Source organism: Arachis hypogaea, chromosome 19, assembly GCF_003086295.3.
Source record: "Arachis hypogaea cultivar Tifrunner chromosome 19, arahy.Tifrunner.gnm2.J5K5, whole genome shotgun sequence".
NCBI classification, from domain to species: domain Eukaryota; kingdom Viridiplantae; phylum Streptophyta; class Magnoliopsida; order Fabales; family Fabaceae; genus Arachis; species Arachis hypogaea.
Genome location: NC_092054.1, coordinates 132074346 through 132084366, shown reverse-complemented (window position 1 = coordinate 132084366; position 10021 = coordinate 132074346). Strand labels below are relative to the sequence as shown.

General features: G+C 37.4%; 1 protein-coding gene across 1 annotated transcript; it reads left to right on the top strand.

Annotated features, from left to right (window-relative positions):
- The first annotated feature begins 5170 nt into the window (after positions 1-5170).
- Positions 5171-8543, top strand: LOC112777431 (heterogeneous nuclear ribonucleoprotein 1). The gene is made up of 3 exons (XM_025821810.3): positions 5171-5199; positions 5303-5823; positions 6972-8543. Exons 2-3 carry the CDS (start codon positions 5602-5604, stop codon positions 8154-8156), a joined length of 1407 nt encoding a protein of 468 aa, XP_025677595.1. The 5' UTR covers positions 5171-5199; positions 5303-5601; the 3' UTR covers positions 8157-8543.
- The last annotated feature ends 1478 nt before the right edge of the window (positions 8544-10021 follow it).

The following is a 10021-nucleotide window of genomic DNA, read 5'->3' as shown; positions in this document are numbered from 1 at the left end:
ACGACACAAACAAAATCATATATACACCAAAAACCTGTCTAAGTACACCGAAAGTAATATCAAAATACACATAAACCAGAACAGCATATTACCTGTTTGTATTGTAAGTGGTATCGAATGAAATAATATCTCCAAAATACTTACAAGCACCCTTGCTTCTTGCGTCGACCAAAAAAGCAATCTTAATTGATTGATCAACTTTAAGTTCAAGCTCAAAAAAAGAAATTATGTTTCTTCTCTTTCATTCTTAATAAGTATTTCCCAAAGTCTTTTTATCCTCTAGTTCTGAAATATTCTGCACTTCTCTCGTGATGTAATTTCTCACATCTTTTTCAACAAAACTTAATTCACAATGACCCCCTGTTGCTACGACAAACGATTGGTAAGTTTTGCTTGGTCTGATTCCAGCCTCGTCATTATTCTCTATTGTACGTCGTACAAACATGCTTAATTGTCTGTGTTGTTTAAGCATCTTTACTTGATTTGGATAGTACGGATATGAATGATACAACACAACCTTCGAAATGATCCAAACACCAATATCCTTCAATATATGCATATAAATTCTTACAGGACAATTAAATCCAGCTGAGGGATTGGTCTTCTTAGTTGGAGATATGTCTGATTTCCGTTTTCCCTCTCTGATACATTTAATCAATTGGATCTTAATTTCATTTTCCTTCTCATTTGTGCTCTGAATTTTCGTATAAAAACCTGCAAGTTTAGAGTAATCTTTATAGAATTTTCCAACTTCTTCCAGCATGTTAAAATTCATCTCGATCTTTGGAACAAGTTGCTCATCAACATCGCACAAAAACTGAAAATATACCGAAAATCGTGCAAAATAAACCATATTAAAAACTAAAATACACTGAAACGGGAGGAAACATATTCATCAAAATAATAGAATCAAGTTCAGAACTGGTACGTTACAATCAAACAAAAACAAAATGATTCAACTTCAGAATCATAAACTACTAACAAACTACATTAACTAGATTCAAACCACACCTTACTACTTGATTCGATTCAAAACAATAATACAATTCGCCCTGGTTCAATTGAAAGTCTGAACCTACAAATACAAAGAAAGATTTTCAAAACACACCGAAAGAGTTCCAAAATACATCAATTTATAATCAAAATACATCGAAACGAGGAAAAAAAATAAATTCATCAAAATAATAGAATCAGATTAAGAATTGGTATGTTACATTAAATTCAAACAATCAAACATGAACAACAATTTTCACAAAGAAAAACATCATTATTCACCTACACAACCATAAACTAGTAACGCAAACATTAAACTAGAATCGAACCATACCTCAGCCGTTTCATTCAATTCAAAACAATAATCCACTTTGCTCTAATTCAATTGACAGTCTGAGCTTGAATCATTCATATTTTTGACAACGAAATAAATGTTCAAACCTGATTTCACAGTTTGATTTCAAAAACTTGAACGAAGAGCATTGAACTTGAATGAAGAGAACGAAGAGAACATAGAGAAGGAGGAGAAACGCAGAGAATGTAGAGATGGAACGGAATGTAGAGACACAGAAAATGTTGAGAAAATTTAAAAAAGAAAACGAAATCCGCATGAAAAAGGAAGTTATATATTGGCACAATGGATGAAAATATTGTTAGAGAAAGTGGCGCATGAGTTAAATTAGGTCAAACCAACTTATTTGGACTTGTTTGTTTAAATCAGGGCAATTTAGACAAATAAAATTATTGAAGAAAACTTTTACGCAAATACAACATTGGCAATTTACAGAAGCAAATGCAACAACGCAACTGTATATAATCTGCTACACCCTGTAGCGGAACTCAATTGCATGTAATCCACTACAGGGTATCGCGAATTACATTGAGGGCTGCATTATTCATAAACCGCTACACCCTGTAGTGGTTTATGATCAAATGGCGTTTGTGCGTAATCCGCTACACCCTGTAGCGAATTATGAGTATAGTGGTGATTATATATACCGCGTGAGGCTGTAGCGAAAATCATTTGAAGTATTTTGGAAAGAAAGTTAGAGAGAGAAAGTAGAGAGAAGGGAGAGAAAATTCATATTCTTGAGTAGTTTTGAAAGAATGGAGGATGAACGGCGGTTGTACCAGCTCGACGGCGTTGCTCACGTAGCCGAAACCATCGATGAAGAGGTAAGTGTCTCTATTTCCATTCAATATTTTAATAAATGTATATTTTATTCATTAATTAGATAGATAGAGACTTAGTCTAGCTTTTGGTTTGAAAATGAAATTTTGAAATTTAAACTTTGACATTTAACATTTAATAGTCAAGGTAGAGAGGTAAACTTTGAAATTTTGAAATTTTGATTGGCATCAAGTAGACAGGGTCTTCCCACAGCTAGGGGGCGTATAGCATTTGCCTGAGCCAACGCTCAACATAGAGTATCTTCATAGTAAGGCGGGCAGGGGTGGAGATAGATGGTTCCCCACTTACTATAGGACATGGCATCAGCATTGGGACGAGCGAGTTCGCTCTGTGTTGAGTGTCCAGAGAGTTCCTGATCCTGGTCCATCCGCTGAGTACCTGGACTGGTGGCACCGTGTTGCACATAGGATTCTGTCACCAGGGATTGCTTTTGCCGACCCCAGGCCGACCCAGGTTCCGGATGATGCTATACTCAGAGGGTCGTCGCAGGCGCCGACTAGAGTTCCAGCATCCGATATGCCGGATAACAGACGTGTGGAGCGGAGACGATGCATCGGTACACATGCCACTGATTGCGAGTGGCGCTGGCTCGACGACATGATGCAGGAGGAGCAGGTTGGTGGTGATGACGAAGGCCAAGCAGATCATCGCCTTCGTCGATCTACTGCTAGATGACGGGCTGCTCGTGGTGGACGAGCACCTCCCGTCCACCATGATGACGAGGCTGGATCGTCCCGTCGGCACCCTACAGACACTCATGTTGGTGGCACCACGGAGGCTAGTATGGGTAGTACACCTTTTACTCACGTATTTAGCTCTCAGGTACTACATGAGTGTAGCACACAGCTGTTAGCCGATCTTGCTACCACTTCTTTCACCATGGATTTGGACGATCAGTTGGGTGGCCAGTTCTATGCGGATTTTGCTGAGATCATACGGGGTGACAACGTTCATTAGTACCAGAGCCCGATTCCAGGCAGCCCTTCCGACCCTCTGGAGTATAGGCCACAGCCAGTGGATGTGCCGTCCCAGGTTCCTGAGACCCAGCTCCCGGTCGACCTGAACGAGCCCGCAGGCAGCCCGTACGACACTTGGTTCAGCATGGGGGAGACGCCACCATCTGCATTTGGAGTTGGGCCACAGCAGGCTCCACTGGGAGATCGGCGAGCGGCTAGGGTTAGGCGTCCGACTCGATGTGGCACAGGCTTGCACCTACTTGGTCCATTCGGGGGCGACCATGATGTTGATGGTGACCAGCAGTAGCGCCTATTGTCTTATTTTCGACCGTTATCCTTGTATAAATTATGACTTATTTATTTTCTGTTAGGGTTACCGATTTGTGACAGTTATATCTGTATGAGTTATGTAGTTAACTTATTCTGTGTTATTGTTAATACTTGGTGGCTATTATTTTTGTACGACTTATTACGAATGACGATTACATTTTGTATCAATTCGTGCATTTTGCATCATGGGTTGTTACTATTAACATAATCACCACTATACTCATAATCCGCTACAGGGTATAGCGGTTTATGAATAATGCAGCCCTCAACGTAATCCGCGATACCCTGTAGCGATTACGTGCAATTGAGTTCCGCTACAGGGTGTAGCAGATTATATACAGTTGCATTTGTTGCATTTGCGTCTGAAAATTGCCAATGTTGTATTTGCGTAAAGGTTTCCTTCAATCATTTTATTTGTGTAAATTGCCCTTTAAATCACTTGTATGTAGAGATTAATTGTTGTGCAAAATTCTATTAATCTCCACCCATCCCTATTAATTAGTAGGGACATGTTTCCATCTCTATGAAGATTTTGCGAATCCTTATTAACCTTCTCGTTGCGGGTAATCTCTGTATATCTTAAATTTTAGATTCTAAATTATAAATTTATTAATTCTAAATCTTAAATCATAAATTTAAATTCTGAAATTAGCTAATGTTGATTAATTAAGAGTTAATTTTTAACACTTTCTATTAGTTTTTTGAGTGAATACCTTACTCGATCCCTGACAATTACCTCGAAAGGACAACAAGGCCCCCAAGAAGAAAAAACACTCAATTTGGCCCTAATATTTTTTTGGGACTGATTAGCCCCTGTGCCAAAAAAAAATAACATTGACTTTTCTTTGGCATAGGGGCCTCGTCCTTTCGAGGTAATTGTCAGGAGTCAAATTGGGTTTTTTTTTTTTTTTCGAAGACCTCATTGTCTTTCGAAGTAATTGTCAGAGGCTATTTCGAGTTTTTCTCTAGTTTTTCATTAATGAAAGAACCATACTTCTTATTAAAGATTTAAATTTAATATCATTAATACAAAAAGATACTTCCTATTATGTACAAAAAGATACTTTCTACTAGCTCTTGACCATCAAAATATCTAAAATAAAATATTTATAAAATTAATATTAATAATTTTTAAATCACAAAAAATTCAAAAAGCACTAAATAATTTAATATATTATTCTAAACCGTTAATAAAATATCTCTAAACAATTAATTATAAATAACTTTTATACTGATTTCTAAAGTACTAACTTTGAATAATTATTCTTATATTTCTAGGTAAATAACAGAAAATATAATTCCTATATTTTTTAAATAATTAATAAATAATTATTTTTATATTTTTAATTAATTAAGTCTATATAATTATTATTTTATTAATATCTACTAACTAATTATATCAAAAATTCTATTCTAAATTTAATAAAATAATATCATAACAAAATTAATTAAAAACAAAAAAGTAGTTTAGATAACTTACTTGAAATTTTACTTGAGAGGAGATGATAGAATAAAGATGAAAATGAGAAGAAGAGAGTTCGTCGAACATAAAAAAGTAAAAAAATGAGTGAGACTACTTGATTTTTACGGCGATATGAAATTTACTGTGCTAGTGGCAAACTCTCCATTTTTCATGAAATTCGCCGATACAATGGACTAACTTCATCAAATTAAGCAAGTTGATGTAGTGGGCGAACTTGCTCCAACATTCAAAAAAAAAAGTTTTCGGTAAATAAAAATAATTTTTTTTTTTATTTTATTTCAGAAAATTTTTCTAAAGTTAAAAAAAAATTAAGACTTAATATTAAAGTTTTTTTTTTTTCCTGGACAGAATATTAAAGTGTTTAAACGTGGCATAAAGAAGACAAAAACCTTTTCAAGTCGCTCGTTTGTAACAGCGTTTCTGTGTGTTTCACACTCAAGACTGAACGACACAAAAACAACACTAACTCATCAGCTGAGCCACACCCTCCCTCTACCCTCTCTCTTCCCTCCCGAACCCAAAAATCCCTTCTTCCCTCTCCACAAACCCTCCCTTCTTCCTTCCAGGTTCCAACTCGTATATTACGGTTTCGTATATACACACAAAGAGATAGAGAGAGAGAGGGGGAAAGGAAGAAAGGAAAAGGAATGGATTCAGATCAGGGGAAGCTATTCATCGGGGGCATTTCTTGGGACACCAACGAGGACAAGCTGAAAGACCATTTCTGCAACTATGGTGACGTCACCAACGCCTCCGTTATGAGGGATAAGAACACCGGCAAGCCCAGAGGCTTCGGCTTCGTTGAATTCGCCGATCCCTCTGTTCTCGACAGGGTCCTCCAAGATAAGCACGTCATCGATGGTAGAACGGTAACGGTTAAAAACCCTCATTTCCCCTCTTTTCTTCTCTCTTCTTATTTTTTTGACATTTTCTTGCCATAACCCCCTTTGACCCCTTTGTTCCTCGGTCTAGGTTGGGTTTCCGTCATTTTATTCTATGGAAAAAATTAGGGTATCAGTGGTTATTTAAGTGTTACAATTTTGATAGTGTCTTTGTTGCTTCTGAATTGCTGGTTTTATTGGAATCCAGTTAGTTGTGGATTTTGTATCTTAGTTTGAGTTGCTTTTATTTTAGGGTTTCTATTGGCTTTTTTTGCAGTATTTGCTTTCTGGGATTTTCTGAATTTTCATTTTGAATGACCTGTGAATTGTTTTTTCTTTTTGGCCTTGACATGTTCCTAATTTTTTTGTTCATGGTTTGGTCATTATCTTAATTTTAGATACGCTTTACTGAGAACACTATTATTGGTGTTATGTACTTCTGTTGTGCAGGAAAAAGGAGAAATCATACTTATGGTTTTTTATTTAAAGAAGGAAATTAATACTAGTTCTTTAGTTGGATGCACATTAAACTGCTAATTTGTAATATCATTTACAATCGTCAACTGATATAGTTGAGGCTAGTGGTGCTTGTTTATGCTTATGCCTGATGAGACTAATGTTGAGATGTGAGATTTGAAATCCAGTTCGGTTTCTCTAGAAAAAGAATTAAATGTCTTATGAGTTGTGCGATTCTATGACCCATTTCCTTCAACAAAATGCTTGTGCTTATGGTCGTTTGCTCTTATTGAATAGCATGCCATTGATTGACTATTCTTGATTTGTCTGATGTTCTGAATTTCTAGAAACATGAGTTGTAACCCAGACTAAAGAAAAAGAATTAAATGTCTTTTGAGTTGTGCGATTCTATGATCCATTTCCTTCAACAAAATGCTTCTGCTTATGGTCATTTGCTCTTATTGAATAGCATGCCATTGATTGACTATTCTTGATTTGTCTGATATTCTGAATTTCTAGAAACATGAGTTGTAACCCAGCCTAAAGGATTATTTTTGAATTTCAATAATAAATGTAGAGAACAGGTCAATTTGTGATACTTATTTTTTTTTTCTTTTCCATAATCAATATATAGGCCTTTCTAGTGACTGATTTTATAATCTTGTAATTCTCATATTCAGGTTGATGCTAAGAGGGCCTTATCAAGAGAGGATCAACAAATTTCTGTCACTTCCAGAGGTGGAAATTCCCACTCTGGTTGGAATTCTGGTGGAAATGGTGGAAATATGAGGACGAAAAAGATATTTGTTGGAGGGTTACCTCCCACACTGACTGAGGAAAAATTTCGTCAGTATTTTGAGTCGTATGGTCATGTAACTGACGTAGTAGTTATGTTCGACCAGAATACTGGACGACCACGTGGATTTGGTTTTATTTCTTTTGACACTGAAGAGGCAGTTGATAGAGTTTTGCACAAGACCTTTCATGATTTATATGGTAAGCAAGTAGAAGTGAAGCGTGCACTTCCAAAAGATGCCAATCCCGGTGCAAGTGGCCGTGGTGGCGGTGGTGGCGGCGGTGCTGGAGGCTATCAGGGTTATGGGTCATCTGGTGGCAACCAGAATGCTTATGATGGCCGTATGGATTCTAATAGGTATATGCAACCTCAAAGCACTGCAGGTGGTTTTCCACCTTACGGTTCTGCTGGCTATAGTGCGCCTGGATATGGCTATGGTCCAGCTAATAATGGCATGGGTTATGGTGCATACGGAAGTTATGGTGGTGCTGCTGCTGGGTATGGTGGAGCAGCTGGGGCAGCATACGGGAATCCAAATGTTGCTAATGCTGCTTATGCCGGTGGTCCACCAGGTGGTCCAAGGACTTCATGGCCAGCTCAGGCTGCTTCTGGTTATGGGTCTATGGGCTATGGGAACACAGCTGCATGGGGTGCACCAAGTGGTGGTGCTGGCTCTGTCGGTGGTGGCCCTGGTTCAGCAACTGCAGGTCAATCCCCCAGTGGAGCTGCTGGATATGGGAATCAAGGATATGGATATGGCGGGTACGGTGGGTATAGTGGAAGTGATAGTTCTTATGGGAACCCCGGTGGATATGGTGCTGTTGGAGGGCGTACTGGGAGTACCCCGAATAGCAATGCCAGCGGTGCTGGTGGGAGTGAACTACAAGGTAGTGGTGGCAGCGGCAGCTATATGGGCGGTGGCTATGGGGAGGCTAATGGAAATTCAGGTTATGGAAATGCTGGTTGGAGATCTGAACAAGCTCAAGGTTCTGGAAACTATGGGACTTCTCAGGGGGCTCATGGTGGGCAAGTTGGTTATGGTGCTGGATATGGTGGTGCTCAGTCTTGATGAGCCGAATAGGAGTAATTTTGACAGTAAAATCACTTACTGGATCTTGGACTTCGACTTGTGGATCTGTGGCATTTAATATTAAATTGTGACCTAATGAATTTTTCCTAGCAGTAAAGGAGTGACTCAAGCTCGATATCGATACACAACGGGATTGGTTGAATTGCTTGAATCCCATTGGTTTTCACTTTGCAGTATCTGCTTTCATAGTTTATAATAAGTAGTATGGTTGAAGAGATACTAGTAGCTACTTCCTATTTAGTTGTTTTTGTGTGTAGCTTTAAATTGCGTGCTTGTGAGATTAGTTGATTTTCATCAGTTCTTGTAGTAGTTGTTCAACTATAGTATTATATTTCACCTAATATGATGGTTTGATGCATTTATCTATATATGCGTTGCCATTCTGTTTGCTTTTCCATTTTTTCTTTCCTCAATTTGCTCTTTCTGGATGCTTTTCTGTTGTAGGAAAAATTATTGTGTAGACTGTAGCCACATGCTTTAATTGTTGCAACAAGCAGAAATAAGGTGTAGTTTTCTAATAACAGTTTGAGACCTGGGTTGGTCACTTAATAGTGGGTAGCAGTAATAGTAGTGGTAGTGTGATAGTAAAAGCTTTGACAATGGCATAATCATTTTCCCCCTGTATTTGCAATTGTGTTGTACAGGAGTGATGCACCAGTCCTGAAGTGGAGCCAAGTGTCCACTCATGGCTAACGAATGAGCGTCATTCAGTCCTATTGTGTGCTGGAGAGGTGTTGTATTTGCGTTTCTGAGAGGTGCACAAGTGTTCATGGCTAAGGAACGAACATTGTTCGGTTATGTTGTGTGTTCTGGGAAGTGCATCATCAAATTTGAAGGTTCATGGCTTTTCAAGTGATGAAATCTCAGATCCTTCAATCTGGTTAGTGTTGAGTAACAGAAATTGTGTGGGAAATGATTAGGGACAAAGTAGTTGACTTCGAGGGGTTAGATTTTTTTTGGCTGAATTTTAGTGTCCAGTACTCCAATTTATGCAATGAAGAATGCTATGATTGAATTACCTATTAATTGTTGTAGGCAAGGCTTCTCTAGTAAATTTTCTTCTTTTGTCTTGCATTCCTTTCCTACCAGTTGTGGTTTTATTTAGGTTTAGGTCTTCTTTCACTGCTTAGCATATGTTTGTGAGTGTGAGTTGGGATTCCATGGCTGACTCATCTTATAAGGGTTGATTTTGACTAGCTTGTGCATTAAAAATCCTAATATATGTTATATATGAGAAAAATCCAACATTTTATACAATATTGATGTGTTGGATGTTTGCATAATCAGATCTTTAAATAATTCATTCATTTATCGAATATATGCTCAATATATTTAGTTTTCTTGATAGAAGCTTGTTTGACTTTTCTACAGTAGCACCTTCATCATGATTGATGAGGCTTTCACCCCAAAGCTTGTCTGGTATTTAGTTGTCTCCTTTTAGATTCCTTAGTTCATCATGATCCAATAATGGATGTTGTATGTTGGCGATAAAAATTCTTCATGCATTCACTTGCTTATTTTCATTTTCGTTGTGTTTAGATATTAGTCTCTCCATTCCATGTTAATTTTCGTTTCGAAAATTTGGTAAATTCATAAAACGATATATGTGTTCTTTTATTATTATTATTATTCTGAGGAATTATACATGATCAGAACACACCAAAGGTTTAGATTCATATCCATTCAGGTACGTTAATACTGGAGGTAGAGCGTGGCAATAGACCAATATGTAGCTTCTTTGGTTATTTTGTTAAACTGAGAAAAGAGTCTTTCAAAAAGGATATGGTCATTGATATTATGTAATTATCTAACAATAATATATTTATTATTTAATTTTATTTTAT